At 38.4% G+C, this 25633-nt stretch overlaps 1 protein-coding gene across 4 annotated transcripts in view; it reads left to right on the top strand.

Annotated features, from left to right (window-relative positions):
- LOC106094111 (ras-related protein Rap-2b) overlaps window positions 1-25633 on the top strand; it is a 209739-nt gene that overhangs the window by 125195 nt on the left and 58911 nt on the right. For all 4 annotated transcript variants that reach the window (XM_059367459.1, XM_059367458.1, XM_059367460.1 and 1 more), the window contains one exon: window positions 5486-5717. In XM_059367459.1, the coding sequence (XP_059223442.1) occupies window positions 5486-5717 (232 nt within the window). The remainder of the gene's footprint in view (window positions 1-5485; window positions 5718-25633) is intronic.

Here is a 25633-nt window from a genome sequence, read left to right as displayed (position 1 = left end):
GGCAGCTATGTATATTCAAATCTGGACTGATCTGGGCCAAATTGAAGAAGGGTGTCGGAGGGCCTAACACAATTCACTGTCCCAAGTATCAGCAAAATCAGATAATAAATGTGGCTTTTGTGGACCTAAGACCCTAAATCGACGGATCGGTCTATATGGTCTATATCCAAATTGGACCGTTCTGCGCTATATTATATATATATTCTTGATCAGCGTAAAAATCTAAGACGATCTAAACATGTCCGTCCGTCTGTCCGTTGAAATCACGCTACAGTCTTTAAAAATAGAGATATTAAGCTGAAACTTTGCACAGATTCCTTTTTCGTCCATAAGCAGGTTAAGTTTGAAGATGGGCTATATCGGACTATATCTTGGTATAGCCCCCATATAGACCGATCCGCCGATTTAGGGTCTTAGGCCAATAAAAGCCACATTTATTATCCGATTTTGCTGAAATTTGGGGCAGTTAGTTGTGTTAGCCCACTCGACATTCTTCTTCAATTTGGACCAGATCGGTTCAGATTTGGATATAGCTGCCATATAGACCCATCCGCATATTTTGGGTCTTAGGCCCATAAAAGCCACATTTATTATCCGATTTTGCTGAAATTTCGGACAGTGAGTTGTGTTAGGCTCTTCGAATTTTTTATTCAATTTGACCCTGATCGGATCAGATTTGGATATAGCTGCCATACAGACCGATCTCTCGATTTAAGGTTTTGGGCCCATAAAAGGCGCATTTATTGTCCGATGTTGTCGAAATTTGGGACAGTAAGTTAAGTTAAGCCCTTCCACATATTGCTTCAATATGGTCTAGATCGATCAAGATTTGCTTATGGCTGCCATATAGACCGATATCTCGATATCTCGATGCGCCAATAAAAAGTGGTTGATTGTTTTTCCATTAATTCAAACATGTAAAAAGGCGTTAAGTTCGGCCGGGCCGAACTTTGGATACCCACCACCTCGGGTATATGTATATTTAAACCACCTTTCATCAAAAAAAATTCATACCTTATACTCATATACCTCATACCGATCTGAACTATATACGACCAGATGTCGAAAAGCCGAACATAAGTCACTGTGTCAAATTTCAGTGAAATCGGATTATAAATACGCCTTTTATGGGGTCAAGACTTTAAATCGAGATATCGGTCTACATGGCAGCTATATCCAAATCTGGACCGATTTGGGCCAAGTTGCACAAACATGTCGAAAAGCCTAACACAAAGCACTGCCAAATTTCGGCGAAATCGGACAATAAATGCCTCTTTTATGGGCCCTAAACCTTAAATCCAGAGATCGGTCTATATGGCAGCTATATGCAAATCTGGACCGATCTGGGCAAAATTGAAGAAGGACGTCGAAGAGCCTAACCAAACTCACTGTGTTAAATTTCAGCGACATCGGACAATAAATGCGTCTTTTATCGCCCCAAAACCTAAAACCTAGATATCGGTCTATATGGCAGCTATATCCAAATCTGGACCGATCTATGCGATATTGCAGAAGTATCTCAAGGGGCTTAACTTAACTCACTGTTCCAAATTTCGGCGACATCAGACAATAAATGAGCATTTTATGGGCCCAAAACCATAAATCAAGAAATCGGTCTATATGGCAGCTATATCTGAATCTGAACCGATCTGGACCAAATTGAAGAAATATGTCAAAGGGCCTAACACAATTCACTGTCCCGAATTTCATCAAAATGTGGCTTTTGTGGGCCTAAGACCCTTAACCGGAGGATCGGTCTATATGGCAGCTATATCCAAATCTGAACCGATCTGAGCCAATTTAACGAAGGAAGTTGAAGGGCCTAAGATAACTCACTGTCCCAAATTTCAACAAAATCGGATAATAAAAGATGCATTTATGGGCCTAAGACCCTAAATCGGCGGGTCGGTCTATATCTTTGAACTTAACCTGCTTATGGACATAAAAAGAATCTGTGCAAAATTTCAGCTCAATATCTCTATTTTTAAAGACTGTAGCGTGATTTCAACAGACAGACGGACGGACATGTCTAGATCGTCTTAGATTTTTACGCTGATCAAGAATATATATACTTTATAGGGTCGGAAATGGATATTCCGATGTGTTGCAAACGGAATGACAAAATGAATATACCCCCATCCTTCGGTGGTGGGTATAAAAAGAAGAAAATTTTTATAAAAAAAAAACAAAACGTTACTTCCCCTTTCAGTTCTTCTCTATTTTTAAATTTTACCCTCGTACACAAAATTTGCCTACAAGCGTACGCATAGTTTTAAACAACTTTATTAGAAAACACAGTGCGGTGGTATAGATGATGCTAACAAAGTTTTTCATTGCCGCACAAATTTAATTAATTATTGTGGAAAACGCAAGAGCTGTTGTGAGAGATTTTACGAGCGGTGCTGGTTGTCCCCAACATTAATTTTGGTATATTGCTTTGCATGTGTGCTGAAAAATGGCAACTTGAAAATTTAGGTGGTTAACTTTACTCTGTTATGCAGGGCAACATATTTATCCCATCAATTTGTTGTCATAGGAATGCCAGCTAAGTTTCAAATTTAGTTTCGTATAAGTAACATAAAAGCGAACTAATACTGCAAAAAAAAACAACCCAAAATTACGGAATGCAAAATCTACTATAATTATGGGCGGTTATAATACACATTCCGCGATAGGATAATCATTTACATGGGGACATATTTTCAAAAGCCTGTCAAAATTTACCAGAGTATTATTTAATTACAATTTTAATTTACTGGCTGATTATGCGAGTACAACAACATTTAAACAATGCCTAATAAAAATACAATATTAACATTAGGTACACAACATAAACTAAGATCTGTATAAAACTTCCTATATACACCTGTACATACATTTTCTTCAGATAAACACATGTTTTCAGATAGCATGAGAGATGTTACATAGATTTATGGGTTTAAAAATTTCTTACATTCCATTCAGGTTCAGTCTAACGTCTTGTTGATTTTGTATAATAGTCATACATACCCACCAACGAAGGAGGTACTTAGACCCGTGATCGGTTTATATGGCAGCTATATCAGGTTAAGAACCGATTTGAACCATACTTAGCACAGTTGTTGACATGATACCAAAACACCACGTGCAAAATTACAGCCAAATCGGATAAGAATTGCCCCTTTAAAAGCTGAAGATGTCAAGGCCCATGATCGGTTTATATGGCAGCTATATCAGGTTATGTACCGATTTGCGTCATACTAAGCCCAGTTCTAGAAAGACATAACAAAACACCTCATGCAAAATCAGATGAGAAATGCGCCCTCTAGCAGTTGAAGAAGTCAAGATCCAATATCGGTTTATATGGCAGCTTTACCAGGCCCTCTAGAGGCACAAGAAGTCAAGACTCAAGATCAATTTATATGGCAGCTATATCAAAACATGGACCGATTTGGCCCATTTACAATCCCATCTGACCTACACTAATAAAAAGTATTTGTGCGAAATTTCAAGCCTAGCTTTACTTTAGCTTTACTCCAGCGAAAGTTTGCGTGCTTTCGACTGGCAGACGGACGTACGGACGGGCAGCTAGATCGACATAAAATATCATGACGATCAAGAATATATATACTTTATGGGGTCTTGGACGCATATTTCGTGGTGTTACAAACAGAATGATCGAATTTTGCAGAAAATCCTTCCTGCAAAATTCCGACAGAATCGGTTAACAAAAGACCATTTTATTGCATTATTACTGCAAATCGGACGAACATATATACGGAAGCTATAGCCAAATCTGAACCGATTTTTTCCAATTTCAATAGGCTTCGTCTCTAGGCCAAAAAACATGTTTGTACCAAATTTTAAGACGATCGGATGGAAACTGCGACATATACATTGTACCCAAATTAACATGGACAGACAGACGGACATAGCAAAATCGAATCAGAAGGTGATTCTGAGTCGATCGGTATACGTATCAATGGGTATATCTCTTTTCTTTCTAGGTGTTACAAACAAATGCACTAAGATATAATACCCTGTACCACAGTAGTGGTGTGGGGTATACACATTACTAAAAGAATTGCTCGACTCCTCAGCCATGGTCAGAATAGCGTACTCAAGTAGCTCAAGAAGTACATTTGGGAGATCGATTTATACGGGAGCTATATCGGGTTACGGAGCAATTAAAACCATACTTGGCACGAATATAAGAAATCATAGTAGAGGTCATTGAGATAAGATTGCTTTATTCTTATCCATGCCAAATCGGGTAAGAACTACGCTTAAGAGGTCATATCGTTTATATGGAGACTTTATGCAAATATGAACTCATGTGGCTCATTTGCAATCACCAGCGACTTACATCAATGAGATGAATGTGTACAAGATTTCAAGCAACTAGCTTCACACGTTGGACAGCTATCGTAATTTCCACAGACGGACGGACGGTAGAAGATCAATACTTGGAGGTGTTACAAACAGAATGACTAGATTAGTATACCCGCATCCTAAGGAGGGGTGTACAACAATTATTTACTCATTTACCCATACATTCACTATATTCTCGCAACGACAACAATTATAATTGAATTTGTTGCAAAGCAACCGGCCACAGTTACCACAACGAAAAGCCAGCATTCATCTGTCTGAGTAAGACAACAGCTTCACAACCTACAAAGTGAAAACAATCTAAATCTATTACGGAATCATTCACCAACTATGAACAATGTCGACTACACAGCATTCATGTATGTGCAGCCCTCGAAAACGCCTCTATTCGTTGCACCATCACTAACAACACTAACAAACCAGCAGTAACAGGAAGCACATAGTCATCATTATGTTGCCCCACCTGCACGTGGTACTACACGCAACTACAAAGTTCATCCAACCGAACATCAATCTCTATTATGCCCGGAAACATATGAAGCTCGCTCCATATCATCCTTTTCGGAATCCTTACTAATGTAAGAGCATTAGGAGATATGGAATATACAAGTGATCCCATACTTCCATATACACAATAATACAGATGCTTGCAAATTTGTAAACTTTTAAATTTTAAAATATGTAGTGTATTATACGAAATTTCCCCTGAACATTCCATTCAGGAACAAGGTATACTTCTCTCATATCAATGAGTGCAGTCCGATTAAATTTTAAGCTCAGTGACAAGGATCCTCCTTTTTATGCCGAGTCCGAAAGACTCCAATTGGTAGAGAAGTTTTAACATGGCAGGATACCTCACTAATATAGCCAGCAGTAGTAAGGATAACCACGGCTGAAAATTTTTTCATGTTCACGGCGGGGTTTGAACCTAGGCGTTCAGTGTCATAGGCGGACATGCTAATCTCTGCGCCGCTGTGGCCTCAGTTGCCTCATGTGTATTACATTTACCTTAATGTTCTTCTTATAGTTTTTAATATACCACTACAACTCTTTTTCAACTTTCATTTCGATACACCCTAATGTTTTTTATCGTTTTGTTTGCCTTGCCTTTCAGAGTTGGCCGCAATAATGCTGTAGACGATGCCATTGGTCCGGCAAATGCTCGCCACAAAATCGTTGTCATGGGTGCTGCTAAAGTCGGTAAAACCTCAATAATTACACAATTTTTATACAACACGTTTACGACCAAATACAAAAGGACCATCGAAGAAATGCATCAGGGTAACTTTTCAATAGCGGGTGTTAGTCTCACGCTGGATATACTGGATACGGCTGGATCATATGAGGTATGACACATTATGGTAATTTAGAACATGTTTATTACAAAAGTTCTTATAAAAGAACGTAAGTTTGTAGGTTAGGTTAGGTTGAAAAGAGGGTGCGGATATTAATCCGCCCCATTCCACTATGGCAAATTTTTAAATATTCTATTAAAACTTTTAAAAAATAGGACATTTTTAACAAACTTAATATAAAACTTTAGCTTAAACCCAATTTAAAAAATATATTTGAATACCACGTCTGTGGTACATAGTGTTATAAATTAGTGAATATACTTGTAACGCCAGGAGTTATCTTGGATAGGAAACTTTATTGGAAGTGTCACATTCAGTAGCAAACTGAGAAGGCTCACAGAAATTTAGGCGCGAAAAATTTCTTTACGAACAGCGTCTGCGTACTAAGGTCCTTGCTTCTACACGAGGAAGTAAAAGCTTTTGGTCGTTCGTGAAAAGAGTAAAGGGTGAACTACCCTACTACTATTCCAACTCTTGTTAAGGACGATCAAACGTTCACTGACCCGGTTGATAAGGCTAACCTATTGGCTGATATATTTGCAGGGAATTCTTTCCTGCCGGATAGCAATCAACCACTCCCCTCAATCGAAAATGTATCTGACATCCTTAAACGGTGTAAGAAATACTTCATTCCGTCTGACCTTCTTAACATCTACACCACTTTCATAAGGCCGAAAATGGAGTCCAATTCACATGTATGGGCTGGAGCTTCAAAATCATCCCTGGAGCTACTGGACCGTGTACAGAGGAGAGCGATGGCGTTGATTGGGGACAGTGGGGTATCCAACTCTATTGCCTCCCTTCATCATCGTCCCAATGTGGGTTGTTTGGCGCTGTTTTATAGGTACTTTCATGGTGTGTGTTCGTCTGATATTCGTTTTCTTATTCCTGATGTAAGGATGTATGTCAGGGGTACTAGACATCCCAGGATCTCACACCCGTTTGTAATTGATTGGCCAGCAGACCGCACAATGCATTCGTATGTGGAAACAACTTCCGGCTAATGTTTTTCCTACCCACTTTAACATCCAAAGATTTAAGACAAATGTCAATAAGCAGTACATCCTTCTCGCCACCTCCAATTCCTAATTTTCTCTCGCCAACGCAATGCACTGCATTCATAGGGGACATCCCCTGCGTGTTGGCTGACAGAAAAAAAAAGATGTTGTGCACTATGTAGACGGGTCGTAGGCTAGAAATGGGGCCTGAATCCGGGGATAGTCCACTGACTCTACAGGATCGTGATAAGACCAATACTTACTTGCGCCTCAGTTGTTTGGTGGACTTCTATGGAGAAAAGTGCAACATAAGGACCATACAACAGGTTCAGAGAACATGTCTTGATATCCAACCCGTTGACTTAAGGCGATTGAAGAATGGATTGAGGATGGGAGCAGCTCATGCCATCACGGTATAAACGAGGCGACGATAGGAAACCTAAAAAGAAGGGAAGAGGTTAACGATCAGATACCTGAGACGACACTAGAGGTCTAGTCCGAGGGACAGATGCCAGTGGCACAGTCTTGGACTGACAGAACCTTGTATTGCCATCTGGAAGATCATGTTACACGGATGGATCAAACGTAGAGGACACAGTGGGTCTGGGGTTCTACGTTCAGAACCCAAGGACTGAGATCTGTTTTAGACTGCCTGACCATAATACGGTCCTGCAGGCAGAGATCCGGGCGATCACGGAATGCGTGAGGTGGTGTGGTGCTAACGCGAGGACGTCGAGTGTGACATCTTTAAGGACAGTAAAATTGACTTAAGGGCATTAACAACCAGGACGGTAAGGTCACGATCAGTCTTGCAGTATAAGAAGGAAATTAACGCCTTCTCTGAGGATGGCAAAATCCTCATCGTTTGGGTGCCGGGCCATAACGGAGTAAGGGGAAATGAAAGGGCAGACGATGGCGGTGAAGGCCAGAGGACTGCCGTCAATAAACTTGGTCAACCTGAAGCCTTTTGGGTTTGTAGCGTGGTAAAACTGTGGAACAGCGAAACAGTCGGTAGGACTGCGAAAATCCTATGGGGTGATCCGGATCGTGAGAGAACGAAGCTATTACTGAAAGGAAGCAAGAAGGAGGTCAGTATAGCTATTGGTATCATAACGGGATACATAGGACTACGAGGTCACTTATGCTAAATCGGCGCGGCAAGTGATGACATGTGTAGGGCATGTGGGAAAGATGATGAGACGTTGGAGCATTACCTATGTCATTGTCCACTTTTCGCAACTGGTACTTAAGTGGGGACACAATACCACACATAAACCAACTTAGGGGCGCGGTATGGAAAACAAGTAAGGATTTTGTAAGTAGCACTGAATTTCCAACTTGAAATTTACTTTTTTTTTTTTTAGTTTTTAGAGCGCACTACAAGCCGATTACTGGCTTAGGTATTTGTCTTTAGTGGCATGGGACAAATTAATATTAATTAATATCCTGCATCCTCTTTTCAACCTAACCTAACCTACTTTTAACGAGCAAAAATGGAAAAAAAATATCACTTCTCGCTATGGGATGGTTTCTTACCTATGGCTCTAACCTATTTCATCAAAATACATTCAGATTTGGATAAAGGTGTCAAAGAGAAAGATGCTCAGTATGCTTTGACATTTCATCATGAATAGACTTACTAACGAGCAACGCTTGCAAATCATTGAATTTTATTACCAAAATCAGTGTTCGGTTCGAAATGTGTTCATTCACCGTAACGTTGCGTCCAACAGCATCTTTGAAAAAATAACGGGATACATAGGACTACGAGGTCACTTATGCTAAATCGGCGCGGCAAGTGATGACATGTGTAGGGCATGTGGGAAAGATGATGAGACGTTGGAGCATTACCTATGTCATTGTCCACTTTTCGCAACTGGTACTTAAGTGGGGACACAATACCACACATAAACCAACTTAGGGGCGCGGTATGGAAAACAAGTAAGGATTTTGTAAGTAGCACTGAATTTCCAACTTGAAATTTACTTTTTTTTTTTTTTAGTTTTTAGAGCGCACTACAAGCCGATTACTGGCTTAGGTATTTGTCTTTAGTGGCATGGGACAAATTAATATTAATTAATATCCTGCATCCTCTTTTCAACCTAACCTAACCTACTTTTAACGAGCAAAAATGGAAAAAAAATATCACTTCTCGCTATGGGATGGTTTCTTACCTATGGCTCTAACCTATTTCATCAAAATACATTCAGATTTGGATAAAGGTGTCAAAGAGAAATATGCTCAGTATGCTTTGACATTTCATCATGAATAGACTTACTAACGAGCAACGCTTGCAAATCATTGAATTTTATTACCAAAATCAGTGTTCGGTTCGAAATGTGTTCATTCACCGTAACGTTGCGTCCAACAGCATCTTTGAAAAAATACGGTCCAATGATTCCACCAGCGTACAAACCACACCAAACAGTGCATTTTTCGGGATGCATGGGCAGTTCTTGAACGGCTTCTGGTTGCTCTTCACTCCAAATGCGGCAATTTTGCTTATTTACGTAGCCATTCAACCAGAAATGAGCCTCATCGCTGAACGGTGAATGAACACATTTCGAACCGAACACTGATTTTGGTAATAAAATTCAATGATTTGCAAGCGTTGCTCGTTAGTAAGTCTATTCATGATGAAATGTCAAAGCATACTGAGCATCTTTCTCTTTGACACCATGTCTGAAATCCCACGTGATCTGTCAAATACTAATGCATGAAAATCCTAACCTCAAAAAAATCACCCTTTATATGCATCATTCTATTTATACCCTACACCACTAGAGTGTTTCACGGCATTATAACTTAGTGTATTTGTTTGTAACGCCCAGAAGGAAGAGAGAGATGTCTGTATCGTAGTCCTTGTTAATTTACGCGTAAAATAAAGACAGCAAATTTCATCCGAACATCTTCAAATTTGGCTCAGATATTTTAACCTAAACTGATAGAAATATTGAGCTTAAATGCGCTTATTTCGATACCATACAGTATTGATAGAGGCATGAAATTAGTGCCGTCTGGTATGGAAAAATTAAAAATACAATTTGGTATTAGATGTAAAGGGTGATTTTGTAGCTATTATCTTTTTGGCAACACTGGTTTAAACAGCTCACGCAAGTTTCGTGTTTTGTTTCACTGTCAAACATCTTCAGTTTGATATACAATTTAACCAAGAATCGTCTTACAAACGAACGAACAGCATTTGCAAATTATGGAATTTTATTAAAAAAAAATCCGTGTCCTATTAAGTAAGTTAATCGCGCGCTTCTTCCATTTTACGACGAAGGTCATTTTTGGCTCAATGAGTTCGTAAATAAGCAGAATTGTCGATTTTGGAGTGAATATTAGCCAGAAACATTGCAAGAGCTACCAATGCATCCTGAAAAAAAGTCACCGTTTGGTGCGTTTTATGGGCTGGTGGCATCATTATTCAAAGATAATGCGAATCGTAACGTAATTGTGAATGGTGAGCGCTACCGTGAGATGATATCCAACTTTTTTTTGCCCAAAATGCAAGAGATTGATTTGCATGACATGTGGTTTCAACAAGACGGTGCCACATCCCACACAGCACGTTTAACAATGGACTTGTTGAGAGGCAAGTTCGGTGAACATTTTATTTCAAGTTCGGGACCGGTCAATTGGCTGCCTAGATCGTGCGATTTAACGCCTTTGGACTATTTTTTGTGGGGCTATTTTAAAGCTCATTTCTATACAGACAAGCCCGTTTGAATTGACACATTGGAAGACAACATTGAAGCATTTATTTGTGAGATAGCGGCCGAAATGTTGGAAAGAGTATGCCAAAATTGGACTAAGTGGATGGACCATTTGAGGCGCAGTCACGGCCAACATTTGCATGAAATAACCTTCAAACATTCAATTATATGGATTCAAATGAAGATTTCATTCATTTTTCTGAATTTTATCTGTTTTTTAATTTACCAAACAGGTATATCTTTTAATACAAAACCGAGATTGTCTTAATAACATTCTCTTTATCACTTGAAAATTCTACCCCCTAATGAATTAAAACAAATGACATTGAAACAAGTAAAAAAGAATTAAGTTCGACGGGGCCGAACTTTGGAAACCCACCACCTTGGGTATATATGTATTGTAAACCACCTTTCATCAAAATCCGGTGAAAATTGCATACCTTATGTCCCATAGCAGTTATATCGAAATATGTCACGATTTGGACCAAAGACTAATAAGAACAAGCCATTGTTCAATTGTGTATAACAAAATATTGGTCTTTTTAATAGCTATATCTAAAAATAAACCGATCTGAACAATATACAACATGGATGTCGAAAAGCCTAACATAAGTCACTGTGTCAAATTTCAGTTAAATCGGATTATAAATACGCCTTTTTTGGGGCCAAGACTCTAAATAGAGATATCGGTCTATATGACAGCTATATCCAAATCTGATCCGATCAGGACCAAATTGAAAAAAAATGTCGAAGGGCCTAATACAACTCACTGTCCCAAATTCAGCAAAATCGGAATATATTGGGTTGCCCAAAAAGTAATTGCGGATTTTTTAAAAGAAAGTAAATGCATTTTTAATAAAACTTAGAATGAACTTTAATCAAATATACTCTTTTTACACTTTTTTTCTAAAGCAAACTAAAAGTAACAGCTGATAACTGACAGAAGAAAGAATGCAATTACAGAGTCACAAGCTGTGAAAAAATTTGTCAACGCCGACTATATGAAAAATCCGCAATTACTTTTTGGGCAACCCAATAAATATGGCTTTTATGGGCCTAAGGCCCCAAATCGGAGCATCGGTCTATATGGCAGCTATATGCAAATCTGGACCGATCTCGGCCAAATTGACGAAGGTTGTCGAAGGGCAGACGGACAGACATGTCTAGATCGTCTTAGATTTTTACGCTGATCAAGAATATATATACTTTATAGGATCGGAAATGGATATTTCGATGTGTTGCAAACGGAATGGCAAAATGAATATACCCCATCCTATATTTCGATATGTTTTATACCCACCTTTAGTGATGGGTATCAAAAATGTTACATCACGACCTAACCAGATTTGTATTATTCAACAATTGATTTCCAAATGTGGCATTTGTATCAACACACTAAATATAAACAATTTTTACGCACATAATTGACATAAAATAACAATTTGTGGTATTAAACCCACATTTTATATTGGCAACAATATTTTAATTACAAAGTTAAGCAAAACTTTTGTCCTAAGGACAAGACTTTAAACTTGGCGCCGTCAATTTCTACTAGTTTGTCCTTCGTTTGTAAATGAACACCAAATGATATTAATAAATTAATGTATTTCAAATAACATCAGCAGGTCATCGACCTTCGTGCTAGATCCTGAATACTTAGCTTACATGTCGCTACAGTCATACCCACAGTTCCCCTTGAAAGTGTTATGTAGTTCTTAGTCTCGCAAGCTCGTCTGCTCTACAATTCCCTCGGATATCTCTGCGGCCCGGCCCCAGAACTAGTTAATATTGCTCAGTCATCTATTGAGAGATCTGCAACAGTCATGATCGATTTTTGAATTCAACAATATGTTCCTGCTTGTCTGTCTGATAAGATATTTATGCCAATCGTCGTTATGACATTATATCTTAGCTATACCACCACCTCGGATATATATATTAACCTCCTTTCGTCATAATACGGTGATAAAAAATCATCGTTATATATGACAGCTATATCCAAATTTGGACCGTATTGAACAGGGATGTCAAATTGTCGCTATGTCAAATTTCTGCGAAATCGAACAATAAATGCGATTTTATGGCCCAAGGACCTTAAATCGAGAAATCGGTCTATATGATAGCTATATCCCAATCAGGGCCGTTCTGAGCCTAATTAAACAAGTATATCGAGGGTTCTAACATAACTCACTGTCCCAAATTTCAGCAAAATCGGACAATAAATGCGCTTTTTATGGCCCAAGGACCTTAAATCTAGGGGTCGGTCTATACGGCAGCTATATCCAAATTTAGTCTGATCTGGGGTATATTAAACAAGGATATCGAGAGGTCTACACAATGTTAGTAATGAAATCTGTGCTACCCGCAAAATCCTTAATTGTTCTCCACTCCACGCCCCTTAGTTGGTTTATGTCTGGTAGTGCCGTAGTCTGGAAAGCAGGCAATGGCATAAGAAATGAAACAACGTCTCATTGTCTTCCCCTTCTGTCCTATACGTGAACTCACTTGCCACACTTATTCTGCATAAGGGCGCCCATAGATGCATGTGTCCCGTAATAATACCGAAAGCTATACAGACCTCCTTTCAGCTTACTCTCAGTAAAAGTCTTCCCACTATTCAGATCCCCCAAAGGGATTTTGTCGTCCTACCAATCATTTAATTGATCCACAGTTACATGCCTTTAAATCGGACTGCGTCACGCTAAAAAGAAACGTATTCATTAAGTTTATTGTATTCATCAAGGTAACTGATAACAGTCATGGTCAGGCTGTCGGAATGGTCAGACTGTCGGAAACAGATCTTAGTCCCTGGGTCCTACATGTAGATCCTCAGGCATGCATTGTACTCCAGCTTTGATTCATTCATGAACATTCAAATAGCAATACCGGAGTTCCGTCAATTCAAGACCTTACCGTATCAAGTATCCGATCCGAAACCTCTTCTATTCCATTTAAGTTACCTAGTGGTGCTTCTTATACCGCGATGGTATGACCTGCTCATATCCTGTAACCATTCTCGCATTGTCTCAACTCTTATAGCCGCAGTGGTTACCTCAAACTTAATCTATATGTATATGGGTCGAATATCTAGAATAACCTTCAGTATTCGTATTGGGGGGCAACATTTTTATGCGGTTGGCCTAAATAGCTCCTACACTCAACCAAATTTGTTATTCAAAACAAGTATATATATTCTTGATCGTCATAACATTTTAAGTCGATCTAGCCATGTCCGTCCGTCTGTCGAAAGCACGCAAACTTTCGAAGGAGTAAATCTAGCCGCTTGAAATGTTGGACAAATACTTCTCATTGGTGTAGGTCAATTGGGGTTGTAAATGGGTCAAATCGTACCATATTTTGATATAGCTACCATATTAACCGATCTTGGGTCTTGACTTCCTGAGCAACTAGAGGGTGCAATTCTTATCCAATTTGGCTGACATTTTGCACGTGGTGTTTTGGTATCAATTCCAACAATTGTGTTAAGTATGGTTCAAATCGGTCCCTAACTTCATATAGCTGTCATATATACCGGTCATGGATCTTGACTTCTTGAGCCAAAAGAAGGCGCAATTCTCATCCGATTTGGTAGAAATTTTGCATGATGTTGTTTGTTATGACTTCCAACAACCGCGATAAATGTGGTTCAAATCGATAAATAACCTGATATAGCTGCCATATAAACCGATCTGGGATCTTGACTTCTAAAGCCTCTAGAGAGCGCAATTCTTATCCGATTTGGCTGAAATTTTGTACAATAGCCTTCAACATAAGTGTCCAATATAGTCTTAATCGATCTATAGCCAGATACAGCTCCCATATATACCGATCTACCGAATATGCTTCTTGAGCCCCTATAAGATGCAATTCTTATCCAATGGTCTGAAATATTACCCAATGACTTCTACTATGGTCTTCAACATTCAATTTACTTATGGTCCGAATCGGACTATAACTTGATATATCTCTAATAGCATAACAATTCTTTTCCATTATTCTTTGTTTGCCTAACAAGAAATACCGCGCAAAGAACTCGACAAATGCGATCCATGGTGGAGGGTATATAAGATTCGGCCCGGCCGAACTTAGCACGCTCTTACTTGTTTCTTCTAGCATCCCCTTCATAATTAAGTAGCAGTCATTTTCAGCTAACAACAGACTTTTCAGCAGTAAGCCTACTACTCTGCAGTGCTACTGCTGTAATACAGAACTACTGCTACAATAGCAGCAAAATTAACTACTAATATTCAACAGACAGTGTTTGCTATTTTCAGGAAACTTTTTTCTATGAGTGTATAATAACCTAAGTCCCAATCGTCAAACACTATTTGCTATTGTAATATTAAAATGAAACTTTTCAACTTTTGAATGAAACAATACAAAATTTTTGAGCTTTTTAACATCTATTGAAGCTTGTGGTAAATAACAAGTAAGAGCGTGCTAAGTTCGTCGGGCCGAATCTTATATACCCTCCACCATGGTCGCATCTGTCGATTTCTTTGCGCAGTATCTGTTTTTAGGCAAACAAAGTATAATGAATAAGGACGGAGGAGCAGCTATATCAAGTTATAGTCCGATTCGGGGCTCAGTTGTACAAAATTAGTGCCAAATCGGAAGAGAATTGCGCCCTCTAGAGGCTCAAGAAGTCAAGACCCAAGATCGGTTTATATGGCAGCTATATCAACATGGACCCATTTGGCCCATTTACAATCCCAACCGACCTACACTAATAAAAAGTATTTGTGCAGACGGACGGACATGGCTGGTTCGACTTAAAATGTCACGACGATCAAGAATATATATACTTTATGGGTTATTGGACGCATATTTCGAGGTGTTACAAACAGAATGACGAAATTAGTATACCCCCAACCTATGGTAGGGGGTATAATAATAAAGGGTGATTTTTTTGAGGTTAGGATTTTCATGCATTAGTATTTGACAGATCACGTGGGATTTCAGACATGGTGTCAAAGAGAAAGATGCTCAGTATGCTTTGACATTTCATCATGAATAGACTTACTAACGAGCAACGCTTGCAAATCATTGAATTTTATTACCAAAATCAGTGTTCGGTTCGAAATGTGTTCATTCACCGTAACGTTGCGTCCAACAGCATCTTTGAAAAAATACGGTCCAATGATTCCACCAGCGTACAAACCACACCAAACAGTGTATTTTTCGGGATGCATGGGCAGTTCTTGAACAGCTTCTTGTTGCTCTTCACTCCAAATGCGGCAATTTTGCTTATTTACGTAGCCATTCAACCAGAAATGAGCCTCATCGCTGAACAAAATTTGTCAAAATTTGAACACATTTCGAACCGAACACTGATTTTGGTAATAAAATTCAATGATTTGCAAGCGATGCTCGTTAGTAAGTCTATTCATGATGAAATGTCAAAGCATACTGAGCATCTTTCTCTTTGACACCATGTCTGAAATCCCACGTGATCTGTCAAATACTAATGCATGAAAATCCTAACCTCAAAAAAATCACCCTTTATAAAATTTTGACAATTTTAGGCTTACATCTTTTGTTTAAAATCTCAGATATGATTGTGGTAGTTATTTTGTTTGCTGTTTTTTAAAATCGTTAAATTCTTCAACATTGTAGAAAATTGGAGAAAAATGCCCTTAAGTTATAAGATAAAATGAAACACAAATTTTGTAAAAACTAAAATTGTAAACCATTTTCATCTTTTTACCATCTGAAAACAGCCGAAAATGTTTGCTGTTTTAGCAAAAAATTACAGCTTTTCCATTTCCAGCAGACTTTCTGTTGTAACAGTAAAAATTTTTGCTGTTTTTACCTACAAGTTTCTCTGATTTTATGACCTCCAATGTGTGTACCAAATGATAAAGCTCCTATATTAATCAAACTTTGGATTTGACCCACTATATTTTTTTTTTATTTTCTGAGTGAAAAGAAATTAACAAATGCGATTCATGGTGGTGGGTGTTTTAGTTCGTATCATAACTTTTGCTTAAAGTAGGATTAATTATGCCTAATTTCTACTTTTTAGACATTAGCATAAAAAGAGCATTTTAATTTTTTACAAAGTTTTCATTTTGAATTTTTTTATATGTAGTTTGACAGCTGTTCACATGAAAAATCATTGCACTGAAACAGACAACGTAGTTATTTGTCAACAGAAATCTGGATACCAGACATTAACTAAACCAATCATTAGTTGCGAAGAAGAAGGCCTGACAAACCAATTCCCATAGCTCAGCCCAGGATATGACTAATGACAGTGTCACTTAGTTGAGTTCGGAAATATGAAAAATTATCTGTCGCTCTTTCCTTTTATAATCTCTTCTTGAAGTTTTCTTATTTCATTCTTTCACTTTAATAGGATTTGAATGAAGACTTTTTTATTCCCATTTTCTCGAGAAGTTTTTGTTTTCCATACACTACAATTTTTTGCCTCCTCTTCTTTAGCGGACTTGTATTTGTCTTTGTTCAATCTGTTCAGTTTTTTGCGTTTGCCTCTTTTTTTCTATGTAACACTCGGCGGAAATTAATGTTTGCCATTTATATTCAATATTTTTTCGCTATTAATGGCCATTATGTAACGCCATAACAGCATGTGTATCCAAATTGCCTTAAAGCTTAGAAAAAGGCTAGCGTAGGCGTCTTGAATATCCTGCATTCGCTGCAGGATGTTAAAATATTGGGACCAAAGCACAGGTAGTTCAATTAAACGCTATAACCAGTAGCGTGTCAGGAAGAAGGGGAGAAATGAGAGGAAATCGTAACACTCGTTTTGAAAACAGGAAAATTAAACGTTGACAGAATTTGAAAAAACGTGATAATTGGACTTTTGTCGTTAAAAAATATTTTTAAAAGCCTAAACCAAAAATAAACTCTCTACGCTGAAACAATTTTTTCAGTAAAATCTGCAAAAATGTTCGCCGTAACAACAGAAAAAGGAATTTCCATCTACCATAGGATGGGGGATATACTAATTTCGTCATTCTATTTGTAACTACTCGAAATATTAGTCTGAGACCCCATAAAGTATATATATTCTTGATCGTCGCGACATTTTATGTCGATCTAGCCATGTCCCTCCGTCTGTCTGTCGAAAGCACGCTAACTTCCGAATGAGTAAAGCTAGCCGCTTGAAATTTTGCACAAATACTTCTTATTAGTGTAGGTCGGTTGGAATTGTAAATGGGCCATATCGGTCCATGTTTTGCTTTCATATAAACCGATATTGGGTCTTGACTTCTTGATCCTCTAGAGTACGCAATTCTTATCCGATTGGAATGAAATTTTCCACGACGTGTTTTGATACGATACCCAACAACTGTGCCAAGTATGGTTCAAATCGGAAAATAACCTGATATAGATGTAATATAAACCGATCTGTTGACTTGGCTTCTAGAGGGCGCAATTCTTATCCGATTTGGAAATTGAAATTTTGCATGACGTATTTTATTATGATTTTCAACAACTGTACCAAGTATGGATCAAATCGGTTTATAACCTGATATAGCTGCCATATAAACCGATCTGGGATCTTGACTTCTTGAGCTTCTAGAGGACGCAATTCTTATCCGATTTGGCTGAAATTTTGCAAGACGTATTTTATTCTTACTTTCAACAACTGCGTCAAATAAGGTTCAAATCGGTTCATAACCTGATATAGCTGCCATATAAAACGATCTAGGATCTTGACTTCTTGAGCTTCTAGAGGTCGCAATTAATATCCGATTTGCCTGAAATTTTGTACGACGGATTCTCTCATGACCATCAACATACGTGTTTATTATGGTCTGTCTATAGCTGATACAGCTCCCATATAAATCGATCTCTCTATTTAACTTCTTGAGCCCCCAAAGGGCGCAATTCTTATTCGAATTGGCTGACATTTTACACAGGTCTCCAACATATAATTCAATTGTGGTCCGAACCGGACCATACCTTAATATCGCTCTAAGGGTAGAGCAAATATTTTCTTACATCTTTTTTTTGAGAAGAGATGCCGGGAAAATAACTTGTTAAAATCACGCTACAGTCTTTAAAAATAGAGATATTGAGCTGAAATTTGGCACAGACTTTTTAGTCCACAAGAAGATTAAGTTCGAAGATGGGCTATATCGGACTATAGCTTGATATAGCCCTCATATAGACCGATCCGCCGATTTAGTGTCTTAGGCCCATAAAAGCCACATTTATTATCTTATTATGCTGAAATTTGGGACAGTGAGTCGTGTTAGACCCATCGACATCCTACTTCAACTTGTTCCAGATCGGTTCAGATATAGGATATAGTCTTAGGCCCATAAAAACCACATTTATTATTCGATTTTGCTAAAATTTAGTCAACATCCCTCTTTAATTTGCCTCAGATCGGTTCAGATTTGGATATAGCTGCCATATAGACCTATCTCTCGATTTAATGTTTTTGGTCCATAAAAGGGCACATTTTTTTAAGGGTTGGAGGGGCGAAAGAGGGAGTAGTGTTTATTGATACTCTTCTTAAATTTCTGAATGTCAATGTCGGTGGGAAAGACCGGAAGACGATTCCATATACGAATGGTTCGGGCGATAAATTAATTTTCTCGGTAATGCATAGTTCGGTCGACTGGCCAATCAATTACAAACGGGTATGTGTTCCTGGCAAGTCTTGTATTCCTGGTGAACATCCTTACGTCAGGGATAAGAAGACGAATATCCCTGGAACACACATCATAAAAATAACGATAGAGCAATACAACGCTACCCACATTCCGACGATGTTCAAGAGAAGCAATAGAGTTGAATACCATCAACACCATCAATCTCCCTTGAACCCGGTCAAGTAGCTCCAAGGATGATTTTGGAGCTCCTGCCCATATATGAGAGTTATATTCCATCCTCGGCCTGATGCAGGTAGTATAGATATTGCGAAGATCAGAAGAGGTGAAATATTTCTTGCACCGCTTAAGAAAGCCCAAACATTTGAATGCTTCTTTCGACACTTCGAATTCTTGTTTTTAACAACGGACATCACATTGTATCTTCATGCCCAGAACATCAAGAGTATCTGACTGTTCCATATCTATACCGCAGATAGATATCGACGATTGATGTGGGTCAGTGAACCGCTTGTCTACTCTGTTCATTCTACCGCACTCGGAAATGGTCAACAAATCCTGGGAGAGCGTCTCATCCATAATGCGCATCCTGTTCACAATTTCATGAAAACTGGGCCTATGTTCGAATGAATATGAATGACACAGACTGCTGTCATCGGCAAATGAGTAAAGTGGATTCGAAGTCTGACCCAATAGATTGTCAATGAAAATAAGAAAAAGGGAAGGGGACTAAGCTTTGTGGCACACCAATATATACTCATCTGATGAGAACCCATCTACAACAACTCGTATAGTGCGATCTCTGAGAAAGGTCGTTATAAATCGAACGAAGTTACTACCGACACCAAAAGTGACAAGCTTTGATAAAAGTGCACCGTGCCAGATCCTTTCAAATGCCTTGGAGATATCCAGAGCCACGATTTTACTCTCACCAAACTGGTGGATAGAGCGACTACATCGTTCCGACAAAAAGTGCCATTAGGTCACCCGTAGAGCGATTTCTGCGGAACCCATACTGTCTGAAGAAGGCCATTGGACTCTAAGTATCTGACAAGATAATGGTTAACCATACTCTCCATAACCTTGGAGAGCGCAGAGCATATCGCAATTGGCCGATAATTTGCAGGAGTTGTTCGCCTCACCTTTCTTGGGGATGGGCTGAACGTTCGCAACCTTCCAACACGCTGGGAAAACACCCGCACAGTAAGCAAGGTTGAAAAAGTTGCGTAATGAACGAGCAAGCGTCGAAGAACACTGAAAAAGGACAAGTGTTAATATACCGTCCGGGCCTGGAGATTTATTAGCGTCGAGATCCGCATTGTGTGCTTTAAGGGATGTAAAAGCCAAATAGGGAGATAGTTACGCAAGCTAATTCAAGTAGCCTCTTTAGTTCACATTTACAGAAATATTACTGAACAATTTAAGTATTCTTTTTTCTGCTATACACATGTAGCAATCATTTTGTAGACCTCAGGCAAATGTTAGCCAATTTGGAAATAAATTACCAACTGCCTATGGGCCACTCAGTTCTTATTCCCTGCCACTTCCCTGATTCGAGTTACGATGATGTTGATATGTTATTGTAAAATAAGTCGAAAACATAAACGTTTTAAAAAAATTCCATTTCAACCATTCCATTTTTACTGGTCATTGTCGTTGACAAAATATTTTTGATTCTGGCATTTGACAACAACGTCCTTGGTGCTAACAGGGTTGCTTCGTAGAGGCGAAGTAATTTTTCCCCTTAGGATGTCTTTTTTGTTGTTTTTTTTTTTGTATTGTCTTTAATTGAAATGAATGTGACATGCGGCATGTTTGTTGCGGTTTTTGGCAGATGAAAATGATGTTGAGGTGATATGAAAAATTCGTAGAATTTTTTTCTCAATTAAATTTTTATTGATAATATAAAATGTGCTACATTTAACATTAAATTTATCTGCATTGCAATGTACCATTTTAAATTCATTTTAAATAATAATTAACTAAATGTTGAAGATAAATTAGTTTTTAAACATTGAAATCCAAATGTTAATGATATAAAATAAACAAATTTTATGCATACATTTTTCGTTTCACCTTTTGATGGGGGTTTACTAATTTCGTCATTCCGTTTGTAACACCTAACTTTCGAGTGATTGAAGCTAGACGCTTTGCACAAATATATTTTATAAGTGTAGATCGGATTTTAAATAGGCCAAATCTGTCCATGTTTTGATATAGCTGCCATGTAAACCGATCTTTGGTCTTGGCTTCTTGAATCTCCAGAGGGCGCAATTCTTATTTAAGTTTAAGTACAAATTATTGCATTTTTATAAAAAAAAAACCAAAAAAAAAAAATATTTATTTTGGCTATTCGACTTTTGATAATCGAAAAATGTAGAAAAGTCGACTTTTTGATAATCGAAAAAAGTAGAAAAGTCGACTTTTTGATAATCGAAAAAAGTCGAAAAGTCGACTTTTTGATTATCAGAAAAAGTCGAAACGTCGACTTTTCAATTGGTAGATCCCTAATCCAATCACTACAAGCAAAAAATAAAAATTAAACAATAAGTACAACATAAGTAGTCAAAAGAAGAATTATATGCAGCTGGCTGACCTCTGCATGAAACAAGCCACGAACATCACCCACCACTACAACACCCCACCATGACTGTCACCTCTATCTTTCATACATCCAACTTTTATCTCTCATACTCTCAACCAGAGACCACCGTAGCATATAGGTTAGGATGTCCGCCTATGACGCTGAACGCCTTGGTTTGAATCCTGGCAGGAACATCAGGAAAATTTTCTGTGGTGGTTATCCCCTCCTAATGCTGGCGACATTTGTGAGGAACTTTGGCATGTAAAGACTTCTCCCCAAAGAGGTGTCGCTCTGCGGCACGCAGTTCGGACTCGGCTATAAAAAGGAGATTCCTTATCATTGAGCATAAAATTAAATCGGACAGCGCTCATTATCTTGTAACATTGAAGGCAACTACTGTGGTTGATTAACATCCGCCTCATGCCACTCATGGACGTACGCCTAAGTAATGCGCTCTAAATACTTAAAAAGTAACCTCGAAAGAGAGAATCTAAGTTTGGAATACCGAACTACTTACAAAATCCTTAATTGTTTTTCATACCCCGCCCCTAACTTGGTTCATGTCTGGTATTGTGTCCCCACCTAAGTACCGGTGTCTGTTAGCCGTGAACTCCGGGCAATGTCATGGGAAATGCTCCAACGTCCCATCATCTTCCCCACATGCCCTACATAGGCTCTCCCTTTCCGCATCGATTTTACATAAGCGAGCTCGTAGTGATTCCGAATGATACAGAAAGCTATACTGACCTCCTTCGTACTTTCTTTCAGTAATAGCCTCGTCTTCTCACGATCCGGATCTCCCCATAAGATTTTCACCGTCCTACCGACCGTTTCGCTGTTCCACAGTGTTCGTCGCCCACGCCCTTAACTCGGAATGCGTCGACCCGCAAGGCTTCGGGTTAATCAAGTTTATTGACGGCAGTTTTTTGGCCTTCACTGCCAAATCGTCTGCTTTATCATTCCTAATTATACCCATCATCATAGGATGGGGGTATACTAATCTAGTCAATCCGTTTATAACACCTCGAAATATTCGTCTAAGACCCCATCAAGTATACATAACCTTGGTCGTCTCGACGTTCTGAGTCGATCTAGCCATGTCCGTCCGTCCGTCTGTCGAAATCACGATAGAGGTCAAATGCGTAAAGTTAGCCGCTTGAAATTTTGCATAGATACTTAATATTGATTGATGGCAAATGGGCCATATCGGTGCAGATTTAGATATAGCCCCTATATAAACCGATCTGCCGATTTGACTTCTTAAGCCGCAATTTTTGTCCGATTTGGCTGAAATTTTGAACATAGTGTTATGTTATGACTTCCAACGACTGTGTTTAGTACGATCCAAATCGTTCTATAACCTGATATAGCTCCCATATAAACAGATCTCCCGATTTGACCTCTTGAGCCCTTACAAGCCGCGATTTTTATCAGATTTAGCTGAAATTTTGCACATAGTTTTCTGTTATGGCTTTCAATAACTATGCCTAGTACGGTCCCAATCGGTCTATAAGCAGATTTAGATCCCATATTTTAGCAGAATCCATGGTGGTGGGTTCCCAAGATTCGGCCCTGCCGAACTCACCAGTTTTTTCACATATTTTCTTAAAGTAGCAATCACTGTTTATTTAATTATTTTCGTGCTCTTCAAATTATAAATTTGGCTTATAAGAAATAATACCGGCTGCCTGCTATTCCGAGAAATAAACAAACTTAAATTTCCACATACTTGTTCCTTTTATTGAAAAGGTATTCCATACATGGTTCCCTATCAAATTAAACTTTTTTATAGACCAACCCTCACATTTTCGCCACCTTAAACGCCACTAGAAGAAACAGCTTCCGCAAACGTACTGGGAGTGAAATTCCAACATTCTGTCGCTTCTTTTAAGACCTAACATACAATGAAGAAATCTTGCTGAATCCTTGCCAAGCAAAAGGACATCGAATGATAAAAGTGTCAAATGAAATGAAACACAACAAAGTTGGGAAACTTTTAGATTTTCGTAGAACAAAACAGACTTCTCACATACAATGTGTGTCGGTGACAAATAAAAGTTTTCATTTGACAATTTAACACTTGTGCTCTTGTGGCAGTAGAATCAGTGAAATATGCTCACGTTGCTGTGTTCATTTAATTTGTCTGTCCTTCGCCTACATGCATACACATTGGCGTACACATTGAAGTACCCAAGCACACAACTCAAAACTAAATTATCTCAATAATCAAGCAGCTTCCTTCTGAGATTTGATGGCCCATTCCAGTTGTGCAAAGAGTAATATAGAATTTTTTTAAAAAGTTATAAATTAAAAGTCGTGGTAAATAAGACAAACATAGCGTAACCAATAGGGATACATGGACAAATATCAAAGGAGAAAATAATCATTAGGTCAATTCATATACAACGAGTTCAGGACATCTTTTAATTTGTATACCCTCCACCATAGGATGGGGGGTATAACAACCTAGTCATTCCATTTGCAACACCTCGAAATATGCGTCTAAGACCCCATAAAGTATATATATTCTTGATCGTCATGACATTTTAAGTCGATCTAGCAATGTCCGTCCGTCTGTCGAAAGCCCGTAAACTATCGACGGAGTAAAGCTAGACGCTTGAAATATTGCACAAATACTTCTCATTAGTGTAGGTGGGATTGTAAATAGGCCAAATCGGTCCATGTTTTAATATAGCTGCCATATAAACCGATCTTGGGCTTTGACATCTTGAGCTTCTAGAGGGCGCAATTCTTATCCGATTTAATGGAAATTTTGCACGTGATGTTTGGTATCACTTCCGACAACTGTGCTAATTAGGGTCTAAATCGGTTGATAATCTGATATAGGTGCCATATATACCGACTTTGAGTCTTGAATTCTAGAGCTTCTAGAGGGCGCAATTTTTATCCGATTTGGCTGAAATTTTGCATGAAGTTTTCTGGCATGAGTCTCAAAAGCTGTGTTAAATATGATATAAATCAGTCCTTCTTGAGCCTCTAGAGGGCGCAATTCCTATCCGATTTGTCTGAAATTTTGCGTGACCTGTTTTGTTATGACTTCCAACAACTATGCTAAGTATGGCTCAAATCGGTTTATAACCTGATATAGCTGCTATATAAACCGAACTTGGATCTTGACTTCTTGAGCTTCTAGACGGCGCAATTCCTAACCGATTTGGTCGAAATTTAGCATGAAGTGTTTTTTTTTTTTTGTTACATCCAACAGCTGTGTCAAGTATGGTTTAAATCAGTCCACATCCTGATATAGCCGCCATTATAAAACCAAACTCCCGATTAGACTTCTTGGGCTCCTAGAGGGCGCAATTGTTATCCAATTCGGTTGAAATTGTGCATATGTATGTCGTTTTGGTATGACATCCAACAATTGTTCCAAGTTTGGTCTAAATCGGTATATAACTTGATATAGCTGCCATATGAACCGATTTCCCAGTTTGACTTTTTGAACCTCTGGAGGGTGCAATTATTACTCAATTTGCCGAAAATTTAGAGGTGGTGTTTTCTATTGGCGTTTTTATACCCTCCACCATAGGTTGGGGGGTATACTAATTTCGTCATTCTGTTTGTAACTACTCGAAATATTCGTCTGAGACCCCATAAAATATATATATTCTTGATCGTCGCTACACATATAATTTAATTGTGGTCCAAACCGGACCATATATTGATATTGTTCTAATAGCAGAGCAAATCTTTTCTTATATCCTTTTTTGCCTAAGAAGAGATGCCGGAAAAAGAACTCGACAAATGCGATCCATGGTGGAGGGTATATAAGATTCGGCCCGGCCGAACTTGTTAACATTTAACACATTTCCTTACCAAGGAGTTTGGAATTTTTTTTAAACATAGAATCTCGTGACATTTCATTAAAGTTTTTCGTACATAACACTTAGGAAATCATTATTCGTAAATTCTTTTCATTGGCAAAAGATTCTGGATTTCTTTGTCCAGATGAAACCAATAGGGTTTGTTTTTGATTCTAATTAGAATAGAGAGCAAA

Source organism: Stomoxys calcitrans, chromosome 4, assembly GCF_963082655.1.
Source record: "Stomoxys calcitrans chromosome 4, idStoCalc2.1, whole genome shotgun sequence".
Lineage (NCBI taxonomy): Eukaryota > Metazoa > Arthropoda > Insecta > Diptera > Muscidae > Stomoxys > Stomoxys calcitrans.
The sequence above is the reverse complement of the archived record's forward strand: the minus strand, read 5'-3'. Positions and strand labels throughout refer to the sequence as shown.